Genomic DNA, 17,782 nt, shown 5'->3' on the forward strand with positions numbered 1-17,782 from the left:
CCTGCGGTTCTAAGCTCAATCAGGGCTGTGCACAGAGGTACCCCAAAACTTTCTGTTGAGTCTGGGTTCGTTATTATGTGTCTTGTTGGAGCACCTTCCCTATGAGGAAAGACTCTCCTCTTCTCTGTGGGGCTTCTGTTGGATTTCATGCTATCTGCCCAGGGGCTACAGCTTGCTCCGCCTCTTTCGCACACCAAACAAGATCCTCTAGAAACCGGTTTCCGTTTGCCGTGTGAAAAAGGCAGAGCGAGATGCAGCCCCGGGGCAGATAGTGTGAAGTCCAACAGAAGCCCCGCAGAGAAGAGGAACTTGGGAGCGCCATAAGGCTAGTGCGGAATCGGTCTGGGACTTTTAAGTTTAGAAAAGAGATAACTAAGGGGGGGCATGATAGAAGTTTATAAAAGTATATATGGAGTGGAGAGAGTTGACAAAGGGAAATTTTTCTCCCTCTCCCAAAGGACTAGAACTCAAGGGCATCCAATGAAGCAGAAGGTCCTAGGTTCAATCCCCGGCATCTCCAAAAAAGGGTCCAGGCAAATAGGTGTGAAAAACCTCAGCTTGAGACCCTGGAGAGCCGCTGCCAGTCTGAGAAGGCAAGACTGACTTTGATGGACCAAGGGTCTGAATCAGTATAAGGCAGCTTCATATGTTCATCTGTTCATAAACATTAAATGGAGAGTGTTTAAAAGGTGGAATTTACTGCTTGAAGATGTAGGAATGGCCTCGGGAATAACCACTTTCAAAGATAGATTAACGGAGGCTGAGGGGAACCTCCCAGTTGCTCAGAGGCACTACACTTCTGAATCCCAGGGCCAGAAGACAACATCAGGCGAAGGCCTCTATGTCTTGTCGTTGGCGCTCCAGAGGAACTGGTTGTCCACTGTGTGAGACAGGATGCTGCCGGACTAGATGGTCTGATCCAGCAGGGATCTTCTTATGTCTTTTGTCATTTGGCCTAAAGAGACATGTAAGCCACTTGTAGCCTAACAAATAAACAAAGCTTGGAGAGTATTCTTACCACTGGAGTCCAGGCAAGTGGCTATCTACAAGCTTTACTATTGGTGTACATAGCATGACATGAATTTATGTACAACTTACAATTGTTGAAATACAGAAATCTGAGTTGAATTTTGACGTTAGTTACTCAGAAAATTTGTTGTGCTTTTTTTTTTTTTTGAGAAACCCAAGTCCAAAATATCATCAATCTGGTAAAACTGCCCTTCAAATTATTCCCTCCGCTCCAGTATTCCAGCAGTAGTGCTGAATTTGGCCATCCTAAGTTACATTTCAGTTTCTGTAGCAATCTACCTAAGAAGACTCGTCAAAGGCAGAGATGATAGAATGGGAGGGAAGGTATCTGTGAACTCTCCCCTTTTCATTTTCACAGTAACCGTCCTCCAAAGGAATCAGGAAACCCGCAGGCATTTCATGATAAAAATAAAGATATGGATGGCACAATGAAAGCTCAGACACAAGGGCTTTCATAACTGAATGTTCAAAATAGTCAGAACAATTCATTGAGGGCTAAGTCCATGCTTCCGACAAGATCCTGCTGATGGTCAACCTGTCCCACCAGCATGGGCCTCTTTTAGGGATGCAATACTGTGGTGTCACGATGTCTGTTAGCCCAAGCCTGCACTTTGCAAAGCTGTAGGATGTCACAGTGCACAAAAATGAAGCAAGGAAGCAGAGGGGGCCACCTCAGATGGTAGATTCCAGGTGATGTCATCGTGCTCCATGAGCACAAGGATCCTCCCCCACCTGCAGCCAGGTAAAACCTGGCAACCCTACAAACAGCACTTCCCTGATTGTAAAAGAAAGGGTCACAAGAACTAAGCACTGATGAAACCTTCCTGCCCTCCTTCTCCTGATCTGCCTAAGTTCACAGGATCCGCATTGCTGCCAGGTGGCCATGTAGCCTCTGTTTAAAAGCCTCCAAAGGAGCCCACCACCTCCCAAGGAGGAACCCTGTTCCACTGAGGAACTGCTCTAACGGTCAGGAAGCTCTTCCCAGGACTTATTTTTTAGCAGGAACACACAGGAATGCAGTTCCAGTTGGCTTGGCATCAGGAGGTGTGGTCTAATATGCAAATGAGTTCCTGCTGGGCTTTTTCTACAAAAAAGCCCTGTGTGAAACAATGGTGCTATCAGGAGGTGTGGTCTAATATGCAAATGAGTTCCTGCTGGGCTTTTTCTACAAAAGAAGGCCTGGCTCTTTCTAATTGTTTAGCTGCAGAATCTTTTGATTTGATTTCAACAGTTTGGTTCGGGTCCAACCTTTTAGGGCAACAAAAATCGACTCTGTACCATCCTCTATATGGTCCCACTTCAAGTACTCACTCTCTCAACTCACTATATTTCCCTTTTCTGAACAGCGGTTCTTTCCTTCTCCTTCCTTTATTGAAAACTGTATGAAGGGATTACTTTCTGCCACTCATGCAGCATCCTCAGCTAGCCCATCCCACTGCTAAGACCACATCTCCCTCTTAGCCCCAATACCGCTGCTAAGCAAGAGCTTCATAACTGCTCTTCCCAAAATTCCTTTTGAACGACAGTGCTGCTTCTTGGGGAATCTCTTAACTGGCAGAAAGAGACAAATGCACACCCCCTCCTGCTGGCATCCAAATGTATTCCCCACCTCCCACCCGATTCAATTTTGCTAGCTTCTTGGTTACTGAAAAAAAGTCAACTGATTGCAAAGTCTGAGTGTTCTGTGTTCCAGCATTTGGTGCACTTGAAATTACCCCAAACAGGGCTCGGAGATGGGAGCATTAATATTCGCAATTAAAATTCTGCAGACTGGATGGTAACTTCCTTTTCCTTTTTGGCAATGGATAAGGGGAAAAAAATCAATTAGATCAAAGTAACAAAAAGGAAACTTTTTCCAAAGAAAATGAGCTGAAGAGAGAATCGGTAACCCCCCAATACTTAGAAAATCACTCGACTTGAGTGTTGAAGGTTTAATGGGGACGCTTTGGCTACTGGGGCAGAAAAGGGAGTTAAGTGGCACGCATTCCATTTTTTAAATGAGGTTCTGAAAGAGCAGTGGTGGAGAGGACCTTTCATTCCTGTTCCTCGAAGTATACCTCCTCCTCCACAGTCATGAGAAATAAACTTGGTCCTCAAAAAGTGAAGAACTGCTAACAACCTGTTCAAGCCTGCCTTCCCTGTTATCATTTCTTATCAAAGAGAGAACATTGTATAGTGGTTAGAGCATCACAGCCTAGGATCTGGGAGACCCAGGTTCAAAACCCCACTGTGCCATTGGAAGTCTGCCAGGTGACTGAGGATAAATGTAAAGTTCCACAGGAAAAACCCAATGCATCACTGTAGGATGGGGGGTACTTGTCTTGGCAGTAGTATGGGTGAAAAGGATCTAGGGGTCTTAGTTGACCATACAGTGAACATGAGTCAGCAGTGTGATGCAGCAGCTAAAAAGGCCAATGTGATTTTGGGCAGTATCAACAGAAGTATAGTGTCCAGATCATGCTACGTGATGATTATCACTTTACTCTGCTCTGGCTAGACCTCAGTTGGAGTACTGTGTTCAGTTTAAAAAGGATAAAGACAAGCTGGAACATGTCCAGAGGAGGGCATTGAAAATAGTGAGGGGTTTGGAGACCAAGTCTTACAAGGAAAATCTGAAAGAGCTAGGTATGTTTAGCCTGGAGAGGAGATGACTGAGAGGTGGTATGAGAACCATCTTCAAGTACTTGAAGGGTTGCCATATAGAGGATGGTGCAGAGTTGTTTTCTGTTGCCCCAGAAGGTCAGGCCAGAATCAACGGTTGAAATTATATCAAGAGAGTTGTCCACTAAACATTAGGAAGAACTTCCTGGCAGTTAGAGCGGTTCCTCAGTGGAACAGGCTTTCTCCTTGTGAGGTGGTGGGCTCTCCTTCCTTGGAGGTTTTTAAGCAGAGGCTAGATGGCCATCTCACAGCAAGACTGGTTCTGTGAATTAGGCAGATCAGGAGAAGGAGGGCAGGAAGGGTTGCTTCGTTCTCATGGCCTTTTCTTATGCACCCAGGGAAATGCTGTTCGCCACTTTGGGGTAAGGCAGCCATTTTTCTCCAGGCCAGTTTGGCCAGGGATCCTGGAGGGTCCCCCCCACCCTCTTCTGGGCATGCAGCAGGGGTCACTGTGTGTGTGTGTGTGTGTGTGTGTAGGAAGGTATTTGCAAATTGCCTGCACTGTGCGAGGGGTTGGACTAGATGGCCCAGGAGGTCCCTTCCAACTCTAGGCTTCTATGACCTTGGGCCCGGCACACACACTTGCAACCTAGCCAACTTCAGGGCTTTTGTGAGGATAAAATGGAGAAGAGAACCATGTAGGCCACTTTGGGTCTCCACTGGGGAGAGATGCAGGATATAAACTATTTATTAAACAAACAAACGTCGCTCCAAACAAGTCACTTTTCTCCTACAAACAGTACTATTAAGCAATACTGGAGAAGCGAATGACAGATGGGGGTGAAGCTAAAGAACGGTCTGCCTCATTTGCCTTCATCCCTTAGTCTTATTCATCTCCTGTTCATGTTGCATGTGACCAAGAAAAGCTTTGATTTTTTTTAAAAAAAGATACATGATGTAATATTGGTACTACTTTATTCATTTACTTCATTTATAGTAATTTATTTATATGCCATCCCTTTCCTATTGGGATTGCAATAAGACAACTTCATAGATGGAAAGGTATCACACCACTGTGATAGATGCTCAGTGGTAGAGCATCTGCTTGGGAAGCAGAAGGTCCCAGGTTCAATCCCCGGCAACTCCAAAAAAGGATCCAGGCAAATAGGTGTGAAAAACCTCAGCTTGAGACCCTGGAGAGCCGCTGCCAGTCTGAGAAGACAATACTGACTTTGATGGATCCCGGGTCTGATTCAGTATAAGGCAGCTTCATATGTTCATAGTCCACCCTCCTCCCCAAATGGGGACCCCAAAGAGACTTGCATCATTCTCCTCTACTCCATTTTATCCTCACACCAGCCCTGTGAGATAGTTCAGGCTGCGTGACTGGCCCGAGGTCACCCAGAAAGCTCCCATGGCAGCATGGGGATTCGAATACGGTTCTCCCAGATTTGACACACTAACCACTATACCACACTTGGCCTACTTGCAATAGACACTTAGGGAAAGCAGAGCGTTTTATCACCTTTCCCTCTGGGGCACTCTGACTATCATATAATAGGCCCTGAGAAACAGATACAAACGTTTTCACTTGCTGAGATTGTAAATTCTAAGAAGCACTGCCAGGCCTCACTAAAGGAACATCAACCGTGCGCTCTCCAGGTATTACCTCACAAGTGAGAAACTTTTTCCAACTATCAGAATCCAGATCACAGTAATGTAGAAGACCTGCCTGGCTTGTAGGCGGCCAAAGGTGAAATCCAACCAAAAACAATTATATATTCAACAGTCAAAATTATTATTAGAGTTGCAGAAAGTAACATGATCCTTCATTGCGGGATTCAAAAGAAAATGCTTGTGATTAACTCCATGTCTATGCCAGTTGTTTTCAAACTTGGTGCCTTCACAGATCCATCCCTATATCAACTTGTGCAAACCCCTGGATCTTAGAACTCTGGCAAGTGGCTGAGGCACAAGGAGCATCTTGTAGGGTGGGAAGATCCCCACCAAATGCAGGCAGGTCCCCTCTACCTCCCTTGTATGATTGGTCCCTGCCTCTTGGATGCCTCAAAAGCCCATTCGCAGGGTAAGGCAGAATATAAATGCCATAAATAAACAAACTGGGCATCTGCAAAGAGATACTGGGTTGGGTAAGCAGTGGACATACCGTCAAACATCCCATCAGGCTCTGTTCGAAGGGCCTCTGGAACGCTCTTGGGTCACCGCACCAGTCCAGGAGCTCCGTAGCTGCATTGTGGAAGTTGGCAGGATTCTGTAAGTGCTGGAAGAGAGGAAATCGAACACAGTTAGATAATGACTTGCTCTCCAAGGTGCAGTCTTTTATTGGGTATTTTATAAGCATGGCTGGCATAAACGACAGCTGCACAAGCATATACTTTCCTCTCTTATTGAGAGAAACCAAAATCAAAGCAACCTGCCCAACTCCAGCTATTTGGAATAATATCAGTCTTTTTTGCTCTGGGCAACTGGACCTGTGTTGCTGATGTAAACAGAGCTGGGAAGTTCTAAGAATTCTCACTGGAACTTTCCCTCCCTCCCTTGTGAGCCTGAAAGTGACCTTCCCTTCCACTCCCCACAGCAGCTACATTTGTGACAGGTGGGGCTGAGAGAATTCTGAGAGAACTGTGACTGACTTAAGGCCACCCAGCTGGCTTCACGTGGAAGAGCAGTGGGGAATCAAACCCGGTTGCCCAGATGCGAGCCTGCCACTCAAAACCACTACACCATGTTATCACCAGATTTTGCTTTCCAGTCCGCACACAACGTGATGGTCTTTCACTGGAAATCCCTGCTCAGGTGTGACGCTTACGGGGTCCCTTTCACTACGTCTCAGCCCAATCTTAATGGGGCTGTTTAGAAGATAAAATTAGATGGTGAAGGAAAAGAGTCTAGAAGATGGCTAACTTGATCTTCTTATAGGGAGAACAGATATCTAAGTGAAAAGTGAAACCAGGGAAGAAAAATGGAAAACAACATGAAACAAAGGGCAATTATTGCACAAAGATATGGAAATAGAATACGGTATAGAGATGAATGAAGCTTTGACTTTCCAAAGCTCATATCCCTCCTCCCCGCAAAAACCTTGTTTCTCTCAAAGGGGCTACTGGGCTTGACTCTAGCAGACCAACATGGCTACCCTCTGAAAGTACAGAAGAGAGAGTTCATGGCTCTTCTACCCTAGTAGGAAGGAGATTTTTTTTTATTTCCTATTATGCCTTGTGGGATGAACTGAATTCTGCTGGGAACCTGCAGAGTTAATGCCCTCTTCGCTATCTCATTCTCCACGGGACCAACCAAATCACATCCCTGTTCTGAGACCAATTTCCACCCTTTTACATCAAAGTATTCTTAATATGAAAATGATCAAGAAAAGGAGCGAATGCTTTCCGAACTCTACATAATTTGCCTTAAAACACTGTGAGAAAAAGATACCAGGATTATTACATTCTAAACGACATAGACATTTTCTACAAAGATACTTCATCTCAGTTGCCAAACATCTCTTTATTCCTTTGGCACACACACCTTACATTTAAACACATCGGTATTGCACGTCTATCTAGCCCCATATAAAAATGGGCTATCTACGTCACAGGTCTAAAATTGGTTTATCAATCATTCTATCAATGGAAACGCAGGGACTTAAATTTCTAGATAACACAGAATTCTTGGCATCCTTATTCAACTATGATTCTGAAGATACTTTGGGGGAAATGATAACTCCTCCTCCCCCCCGCCATCAAGTCACAGCTGACTTATTGAGACCTTGTGGAGTTTTCAAGGCAAGAGAATCTCAGAGGAAGTTTGAAATTGCCTACCTCTGCATAGCGACACAGGTGTTCCTTGGTGGTCTCCCATTCAAATACTAACCAGGGCTGACCCTTGTGAGTTTCCGAGACCTGAGCTAGCCAGGACAGGTAATGATAACTAAACTACAATAAAAAGTTACACAAGTTTCTAGGGAAGATACACACTATGTTGGCATTTGTTACACAGCTATATGAACAATACATCCTCACCACCAACAAACTAAAATGAACAGATAAAGGGAGGGCAGCTACAATAAGTGGATTAATATATCTTTGTATGATCATTCTAAAGTTCTGACCCGGGAATGTTCTGTGATACTCACAATACTGCTTATTTTGCGTGAGCATTTTGCATGTTGTTCTTGAGTCTTATTTAAATAACCTGTAACTTTTTGGGAGGGCCAAAGTATGGACGAGAAATGTACACTAGAAATGCATAAGAAGTTTGCCTCTCTAGTTGGGAGAGTAAAGTGGCTAGGGGTGTTGAGTTGAAATTCAGAAAAATCTTTATTAATCACAAACCTGCTAGGCTACCTTAGGCAACCCCCTATCATCCCAGCAGGCAGTATGATGATACCAGTACTGGCCTACTTCACAGGGAGGGTGTAGAGATTATGGAAACAATGTGTGCGACAGGCTTGGAATGTCTGGAATAGGCTACAGAAATGTTATTGCTATACATTGCAGGGTGTGGATGCTTCTGGATGAAGCGCCTCCTCACAGTCAACACAGAAAGCTTCTTGCTCCCAAACCTGGCCTGACTCGCTGGCTCCCTCCCAACACCTACCTGGCATTAAAGCTGCCTGCCTCCCCCCCCTGTCCCTGGGGGGAGGGCTGGCAGTCCCAGTTTGGGAAACTCCTGATGATTTGGCGATGGAGCCTGGGGAGGACGGGAGCTCAGTGGAGCGCAGTGCCGCAGAGTCCGCCCTCCAAAGCAGCCATTTTCTCCAGGGGAAACTGATCTCTGCAGTCTGGAGATGAGCTGGAATTCCAGGATCCCCAGGTGGAGGATGGCACTCTACCTGCTATTTATTTTAATTTATTCATTTTAGTTTATTTATATTTCACCCTCCCCAGAAACGGGCTCAGGGAGGATTACAACCAAAGTTTTTTTCTGAACACCAAGCTTTTCTGACCAGAGAACACAGCCCAGGCTCTACTACTTTGCTGTATACATCCCAGGGAGTGTTGTCGCAGCACGCCGTGTTGGAACTCTAATACTTACATTTACGGACTGCTGAAAAACTGTACTTTCCCCACTCTGCACACCAAAGCCAGTGTGTGTACAAAAGAGCTATGTAGGGCCTGAGCATATCAAGGACACCCACTGGCTAGTGATTGTGATGTCACAAGAGGCTAGCAGCATGGCTCCTCCCACTCATCGGCTAGGATTGCCAATCACCAGGTGGGAAAAGGTGATCACCCAGGGGGGAGGGAGGGAAATGTCTGCTGGGCACTCCATTATTCCCTATGGAGACTGTTCCCCATGGAGTATAATGGAGAATTGATCCACGGGTATCTGAGGCGGGGGGGGGGCTGTTTTTTGAGGTAGAGGCACCAAATTCACAGCATAGCATCCAATGCCTTTCCTCAAAAACACCCTCCAGGTTTCAAAATGATTGGTCAAGGGGGTCCAATTCGATGAGCCCCCAAAGAAGGTGCCCCTATCCTTCATTATTTCCAGTGCAGGGAAAGCATTTAAAAGGTGTGCGGCCCCTTTAAATGTGATGGCCAGAATTCCCTTTGGAGTTCAGTGATGCTTGTCACAGCCTTGTTCCTGGCTCCACCCCCGAAGTCTCCCCGATCCACCCCCCAAAGCCCCCAGATGTTTCTTGAATTGGATATCACAATCACTACCATCAGTCCCTTGAGGTCAGCCTCGACTACTGGCAGCAGCTCTCCAGAGGTCTTTCCCATCACCTGTCGCTTGATCTTTTTTAACTGGAGATGCTGAGGATTGAACTGGGGACCTTCTGCATAATGAGCTGATGCTCTAGCACCGAGCCATGCCCCCTCTCTACAAACCCCTCTCAGTGACTTTTTTCATTCTGGGCATTTTGCCGAGCCCTTCAAGAATTTTTACTTCAAGAGGTGTCTGCAGAGTCACCTTTTCCAGCAGTGAGTCAGGCTTTCTATGGAGTTACAATGGTTTGATATGGTTGTTTTTCATCATGTAGATCTATTGCATTTGAGTGCCTGATTGGTAAACCACTTTGAGTTCTTGAGAAAGGCAGGATACACACACAATAAACAGAAAATGTGAAATATAGTTAAGAAGTTTATTTATTTGTTTAAAACATTTATTACCCACCTTTCTACCTTATAAGAACTCAAGGTGGCTTAGTGTAAATAATAATAAAATACAATATACAAAATACGTAAGAGAACATAAGAAGAAGCCTGCGGGATCATACCAGGAGTCCACACCATGGCCAACCAGTTCCTCTGGATGGCCAACAACTGGGCATAGAGGCTCAGCAAGGCTTTCCCCTGAGGTTGCAACCTGGCTCCAGGATCTAGAATGGAACCCATCCATCATGACTCTGTCTAATCCCCTTTTAAAACTATCTATGTCTGTGGCCAAGAGCCCTGTGGTGCAGAGTGGTAAAGCTGCAGTACTGCAGTCCTAAGCTCTGTTCACGACCTGAGTTCTATCCCTGGTGGAAGCTGGGTTTTCAGGTAGCCGGCTCTAGGTTGACTCAGTCTTCCATCCTTCCAAGGTCAGTAAAATGAATATCCAGCTTGCTGGGGGGGGGGGGGGAGTGTAGATGACTGGGGAAGGCAATGGCAAACCACCCCGTAAAAAAGTCTGCCATGAAAACATGAAAGCAAGATCATCCGAGAGTCGGAAATGACTGGTGTTTGCACAGGGGACTACCTTTACCTTTATGTCTGTGGCCATCACTACATCCTCCAGCAGAGAATTCCAATTTTTTTATCACTCCCTGTGTAAAAGAAGTATTTCTTTTTGTCCCATCCCAAATCTACCGCCCAACAACTTCAGTTCTAACATCTAGTATAAAACCACCAGTTAAAATCAATAATCTAACACTGCCGGTAGGCAGAAGACCTAATCAAATACAATCATGGGTAAACAGAAGAGTTCAGGGCATGTGAATAGTACAGATCGGAAGCATGTTGGAGAACGATACTGAAAGGAAGCCTCATGTAGCTGTACTTTTAAGTGAGGGGCTAGGAGAGAAGAAAACAATAAGAACACACTTTCAATACCTCTCCAAACTAAATTCCGAAAGCACTACATGCAGAACTCCATAGAAGTGACACTTTTGCCGGCGAAATCTGAAGGGTACACACAAGCGCCTCATTATATTGTAGATTAAAGTTTAAGCCGTGCAGCGAGAGGCACTTCTCCAAGTCGAGAAGACAATGCAGATATCATCACCAAATGCTAACATGCTTTGGAATCCACACAACAGCAATAGTGATTCTCCCTGAAGAGCATTCACAGTTCAGAAGTCGTCTCATTGCGGCATGCGAGGCTGACAGGAACAATATGGAAACAAAACCATCTCAGCACAGGCCCTCTGTCTAGCTTGAGATGCCGCTAGAGACAGTAAGTGCAGGCTCTTAAATAAGGTATTGCATATTTTGTGTGTGAGGGTGGGGGTGCAGACAGAACAAAGAGAATGCTATCTTCTTCTCTGAAATGTGTCAGGCTCCAGAAGACATCAAGCTAATTTGCCACATCTTAATTCTTCCTCAAAAGGAATGTCATGCAAGCAGCGAACTACTGTTTAGAGCAGCGAACTACTTAACTATGCTAAGCAAGTTACTGCATTTATTTATGGGATGTCTTGCCAAATTATGAAGGCTGACTCAAGCTGCCTGTTTGTTTTGCCCAGTTACATCTGCTCTGCTTCTTGCTTTAATTGAACTGCTAAACAGCAACACATCTAATGATGAGGGTGCTGAATGAGTGCCGTTGCGCTTACGTCAATCAAAGGGTGCTGAGGGGCCTGTTGTATATCTGCAGAGGCAGGGAAGCGGCTTACAGTGGCTTCCTGCCACACAGCTAGTCATGCTTAGGAATGCAAAACCATGTGGGTGGAGTAAATTGTGCTGCATGGGAAGGACCACATGATCAGTCCCACATATGGGGCTCCACCCCCATGAATTCACTGCATTCACAGTGAAGGTGAGAAAAGATGTTCTGCAGCAGTGGTTTCCATGATGTTGCAGTGACACACAAAAGGACCCCCTATACTCAGAGGATGTCATACAGAGCCAGTCGCTGCTACGTTGTGTTGTAAGTGGCAAGAGGATCCTGGGGAGTAATGGCAACAGGGCGGATCCTACACCTATTCTACCACTCAGCTGAGCACAATGTGAAGCTTAAGTGTGGAAGAAGAGCCGTTTAACTCAAGGAAGGAAGATTCCTTAGCCTGGAGGAAGGTTTCTTCAAGAGCAGCTGGATCTACCCCAGTGTTTTCCGCAATAGTTTATTCTGGAGAAAAATCTTGTTACGTGCCCCTCTGATTATTCATGCTGCAGCAGAAGCCATCATGGTGACCTGGGGCTACATTTGTTAGGTGATTCATAAAGATATAAAGAGTCCAGCCTTGCCCACCGATTCATAATCTAATTGCAAATAATGGCGCAGCCTCAGCAGTTCGAGCTTGAAAGCTAAGCAGAAGCGCCCCTAGTTAGCACTTGAGTGGGAGACCACCAAAGAGGTCCAAGGTTGCTAAACAGAGGAAGCCAATGGCAAACCCCCTCTGCTCATCTCTTGCCGTGAAAACCCATGAGACATCGCCATAAGTTAGTTGAGATGTGATGACAATTATTATTAGGGAAGGGAAGTTTAAAAAAAAAAATGAAAGGAGGGACAGTCTGGGAAAAAGAGAGTGAAGCAATGCAAATTCAGCAGCCGCTTCAAAGTACTGTAATAGTCAAATGCCTGGTGCAAAGCCATTCTGGTGACCTCAGGTATTTTCAACTCAACTCTTTCTTTCTGCACCTTTTCTTTCTCAGTTCATGTCCCCCATTTCCAGCCCTGACTACGCCGCTGGGTTTAGGAGAGACAACGATCTGTGAGCTTCAGTGGATCCTAGGAGAATGAAAGGCTGAGAGGATCAAAAGAGGAGACATCAGACAGAAAGAGTGTAGTGTATGGAAAATGCCATTTAGAAGTCACAAACCTGATAAAGAGGTGGCCCAGGAATAAAAAGCTTTGGACCACAGAGTTATCTTTGAAGACTTTTCCAGAAACTGTAGCTGTTGCTACTCCTGCAACTCTCCCAGCAGTGCAAGAACCCAGGTGCTCACAGTATCTGCATTCACAGAATCAGAGTTGAAAGAGACTTCTAGGGTCATCTAGTCCAACCACCTGTACAATGCAGGAAATTCACAATATCTCACGCGCACCCAGTGACCCCTGCAGGCCCCATGCCCAGAAGATGGCAAAAAACAAACAAAAACCTCCAGACTCCCTGGCCAAACTGGCCTAGAGAAAAACCGCTGCCTGACCCCAAAGTGGCAAACAGCATTTCCCAGGGTGTGTAAGGAAGGGCTGCGAGAACTAATTCAAGTATCTGCAGTGGACATGGCTAAGGTATGTTCTTGAGTGTGTTCTTTACTTAGAAGTCTTTGCCAGCAAGCAACTGGTGTGATCTGATTTATTTTTGTGCGTTGTGTGATTTACGCTTGTAATGCGTTGTTATTAGACTTGAATTTAATAGCTTCCTCAGGACCAAGCCGTAAATGGCTTGCAAATCACCTACGCGATCATTCATTGTAATTTTTAATGCACCTCTTTTATTACTCCAAAGCCCTGGACATTAAGAGGCTGACAGCCATCAGAGCACAGTGACCCTTTCCTCTGCATGCGCAGGAAGCACTTTCACAATTCTCACAGTTCCCTGGCCCTCTGCACTAGATGGGAACTGCAGGATGAGGCATGAATGGCTTTCAAAATGCAAAGACGGGACCTTTGAGAAGAGGGGAGGCGCTCAATAAACGTGACTGTGTGTAGTATTTCTCAGGAAGTGAAACAAAAATCAAAATGTGGCATTTTCCCCTTGTAGGAGGTTAAGAGGGCGAAGGTAGTGGTTTTGCAATGAATGGCTCTCTCACAGGTGGACTGCAAAGCTATAAAAGGCAGAGAGGAGAGAGAGGAAGTTCTGGGAGGCCTGAGGGCAAATTTGGGTTTGCCTCCCTGGGGACAAGAAATCCAGCCTCCCACTTAGTAGTGCTACAGATCAGGGGTGGCCAACGGTAGCTCTCCAGATGTTTTTTTGCCTAAAACTCCCATCAGCCATAAGAACATAAGAGAAGCCATGTTGGATCAGGCCAATGGCCCATCCAGCCCAACATTCTGTGTCACACAGTGGCCAATACACACACACACACACACACACACTGTGGCTAATAGCCACTGATGGACCTCTGCTCCATATTTTTATCCAAACCCCTCTTGAAGCTGGCTATGCTTGTAGCCGCCACCACCTCCTGTGGCAGTGAATTCCACATGTTAATCACCCTTTGGGTGAAGAAGTACTTCCTTCTATTTGTTTTAACCCGTCTGCTCAGCAATTTCATTGAATACCACGAGTTCTTGTATTGTGAGAAAGGGAGAAAAGGACTTCTTTCTCTACTGTCTCCATCCCATGCATAATCTTGTAAACCTCTATCATGTCACCCCGCAGTTGACGTTTCTCCAATGGCTGAGGCTGATGGGAGTTGTAGGCAAAAAACATCTGGAGAGTTAGCATTGGCCACCCCTACTATAGATTTATGATTAATACAGTGGGGGGAAAATAAAATACAGCGATAACTGATGGGAGATTCTTCTTGGAGAAAGGAGGGAAGTAGCATGGAGTTACTTTCCAAGTCGGTCTCAAAAAGTAGAACAAGTTTAGAAACGGGTCACACTTCAAAAAAGGCTGTGAACTGGTGGGTTAAGCTCTACCTCTGTGCACTTTGTGAAGGTGCACACAGCATTTATTTATTTATTTGGAGAGGAAGTTTGGTGTAGTGGTTAGGAACACAGGCTTCAATCTTGGAGAACCAGCTTTGATTCCCCAGTCCTCCACATAGAATCATAGAATTGGGAGGGACCTCAAGGGTCATCTAGTCCAACCCCCTGCATGATGCAGGAACGTCACAAATACCTCTCCCCCACACCCTTCCTGACCTCCTCATGATCAGCCTAATCCACAGAATCAGCATTGCAGTCAGATGGCCATTTAGCCTCCGCTTAAAAATCTCCAAAGAAGGAGAGCCCACCACTTCCTGAGGAAGCCTGTTTCACTGAAGAACCGCTCTTCACTGTCAGGCAGTTCTTCCTAATGTCTACCTGAAAACTACTGATTTAATTTCAGCCCATTGGTTGCAGCTGCTGGAGTGATCTTGGGTCAATCATAACTCTTTGAGAGCTGTTCTGCTCAAGAGCAGTTCTCTCAACGCTTTCTCAGCCTCACCTACCTCACAGGGTGTCTGCTGTGGGGGGGGGGGGGAAGGGAAAGGAGATGGTAAGCCTAGTGAAGGCTGGGGTATAAATCCAGTCTCCTCCTCCTTCTAGCTATGCCCTGCCTTCCTCCCCACTGGGGCCTCAAGGTGGCTTATATAATTTCCCTCTCCTCTATTTAATTCTCACAACAATCCTGAGAGTGTTGTTGTGACTGGCCCCCTAACGAGTTTCCTTGGCAGAGTGGGGATTCGAATCTGAGCCTTCCAGTCTGTAGTCTGATACTCTGTTCATCCACTGGCTGAAGATTTACAATCAAAAAGCACAGGGTGCTGCTGGCATATATTGAATGGAGCAGCGTGTTCCCCTTCCCTCTCTCTTGCTGCAGCCTGGGAGGCCCCCTCCCCATTTTTTTCTGGAGGGGGAAATCAATACAACCCTCAAGAGCAGCACAGAGTGAAAGTGGGGCTCCACAGTGGGAGGGGGAGTTGGTGGAAATAGCCAGTGGCAAAAGAGCTCTTCTGTGGCCAAAAATTAGCCTTTACTTCAATAACGCCATTTTTATCTATGGACTAATCATTGGCTCAGTCAAAGAAGGAAAGGAAAGGTCTCCTGGGCAAGCACCAATCGTTTCCAACTCTGGGGTGACGTTGCTTTCACAACGTTTTCATGGCAGACTTTTTTTTATGGGGTGGTTTGCCATTGCCTTCCCCAGTCATCTACACGTCCCCCACAGCAAGCTGGATACTCATTTGACCGACCTTGGAAGGATGGAAGGCTGAGTCAGCCTCGAGCCAGCTACCTGAAAGCCCAGCTTCCGCCGGGGATCGAACTCAGGTCGTGAGCAGAGCTTAGGACTGCAGTACTGCAGCTTTAACACTCTGCGCCATGGGGCTCTTCAGTCAAAGAAGGCCTTTGGTTTAAATTCAGCATCCCACTTGTTAACAGGAGTTAGACGTCTCATATATCCCTTTGCATTGGAGATAACACAAGCATTTAATATAGGCCAACAGGACAAAATATATTTTAGAACCTCCTCTATCATTAGCCTTGCTCCCCTCTCTGGCCTTTGGCAACTTCTTTTCCACCTGCTCATTCCACTGCCTTCATTCGGCCACCATGCCTCTGGGCTGCTTTTCCTCCCCTACAGGAAGGCCTTTCTTTAGCTCTTAGTCCGCTCCACAAAACTATCCCTAGTCCTACGGCTTCAAGGATATTTTATTCTAATCCACAGTTTTCCTTCACTCACAGAAGCGGACTGCAAACATCCTGACAGCTATATTCTCGGAAACATGCGTGAGCATTCCCTGACATCATACTGGATCTTTCGAAAAATACTACTCGAGACTTCACGGTCATGAGTGCAATACAATTTTGAGCGCACCTTTACTTGGAAACAAACATGCCGTTTGCACCACCACATTCTAGAACTTCAGGAAGAATTAAGCAAGTGTAGAATTTTAGAAGTACTGTTCAGAATACAAGAGAACTTACGGAGGCTGTGGCCAATGCATACTCAGCCCCATTCCTGTGACACCCCTAAGCTTGTTAGAAAAAAAGTCACGTAGAGAGAACAAGAGAAGCATTCCCACCCCACTGTTCAGGTCACTGGCTACTATTGCTCAACCATTCTTGGTACTATCAACTATAAAAGCAACCTTCGCACAAACTCTTGAAATAAACTCTTTTTTTGCAGCTTAACCCTGCATATGCCCAAGAACCTTCCCATCGCCAGCTATGAAATCTCTTTGGCTTCATGTGCTTCCCTAAAATCCCATGAAATGGCGCTCTTCAGAACTGTCTCATTCTCAGACAGGACAAGCTGCTTCAGTCGTTGACAAAGATCCTACGTGGACCTGCCCTCTCACCACTGTTAAGAGGCCAATACCTCATTCCTCCAGTCTCTGTCCCCCGCAACCCATGTAGCCTTTTCCCAACAGACAGCCAACTTAATCTGGAGAAGGGATAACGGTTAAATGAAATGTTTACATTTCATGTACACAAAAAGTTAAGAGGCTCGGTTTTTCAGATTCTCTTGGATTCCAAGGATCCGTTTGGTGCTTGAAAACTGCCCCATGTCCATTTGAGGGCCCCACTTGGAAGGGCGATCTTTTAAAACCCAGGTTTCTTGCTTCTTCCATTGAGCAGCTTTGGGCACAAGGTGAAGTGTGGAGATAAGTATGAGCCACTCATGCTTCCTCTCTGCATCATGTGCACATCTTACCCATGGATCCTACTCTCCCAGAAATGTGACTGTGATGCTACAGCAAAGCTGGTGGGTGGGAGTAGGCAGGGTAGGTGGCTGCTTAGAGTGCTACCCTGCCCGGGGGGCGCCAGCAGGTGCCCCCTTACTCTCTCTTGCCCATGCAGAGTGCTCCTATTGGCTTGCCTTCAAGGCAGGCTCGGAGGAGCAATGCATTGTGCAGTCCGCTGTTTGGAGCCTCGTCAGTGCAATGGCAAGGCTTCCCAGGAAGCCTCCAAAGAGCACACTGCAGGAGAAAGCGGTGGCACGGCAGCACTCTCGTGTGCCGCCCGTCACCCCCTTGGCCCCTGCTCACCCGGCGCGATGATGTCACTTTCAGTGACATCATCGTGCCACATGCGCGCTTTGCATGCATGCAACGATAGCCCCAAGGCTGTGTTGCAGATGGCTTCAGCCGCAGCTTCACACCTCTCCTCTCCTCTGGCTTCTGTGTAAAAAAAAAAGGCCACTAAAAGGACGCCTACCTGTCCAAGGCTCTCCTCCAACACACGGATTGTGTGCAGACTTTCCTGCTCCTCAGGGTTTCTTTGTGCTAGGGAAGCCATGAATGGATAATCCAGTGCCACCACACTTCTGGCCCCGGGCATGTGCCCAGTCTGCTCTGGCAGCTGAAGGAACAAGTTTGAACTTGAA

At 46.2% G+C, this 17,782-nt stretch overlaps 1 protein-coding gene across 1 annotated transcript in view; it reads right to left on the minus strand.

The window, feature by feature from the left end:
• The window catches only part of ZMIZ1 (zinc finger MIZ-type containing 1), a 565,771-nt gene that overhangs the window by 235,140 nt on the left and 312,849 nt on the right, over positions 1-17,782 (minus strand). Inside the window, exon 6 of the mRNA XM_060241000.1 lies at positions 5,798-5,911. Coding sequence (XP_060096983.1) covers positions 5,798-5,911 — 114 coding nt within the window. The remainder of the gene's footprint in view (positions 1-5,797; positions 5,912-17,782) is intronic.

Source organism: Heteronotia binoei, chromosome 6 (assembly GCF_032191835.1).
Source record: "Heteronotia binoei isolate CCM8104 ecotype False Entrance Well chromosome 6, APGP_CSIRO_Hbin_v1, whole genome shotgun sequence".
NCBI lineage: Eukaryota > Metazoa > Chordata > Lepidosauria > Squamata > Gekkonidae > Heteronotia > Heteronotia binoei.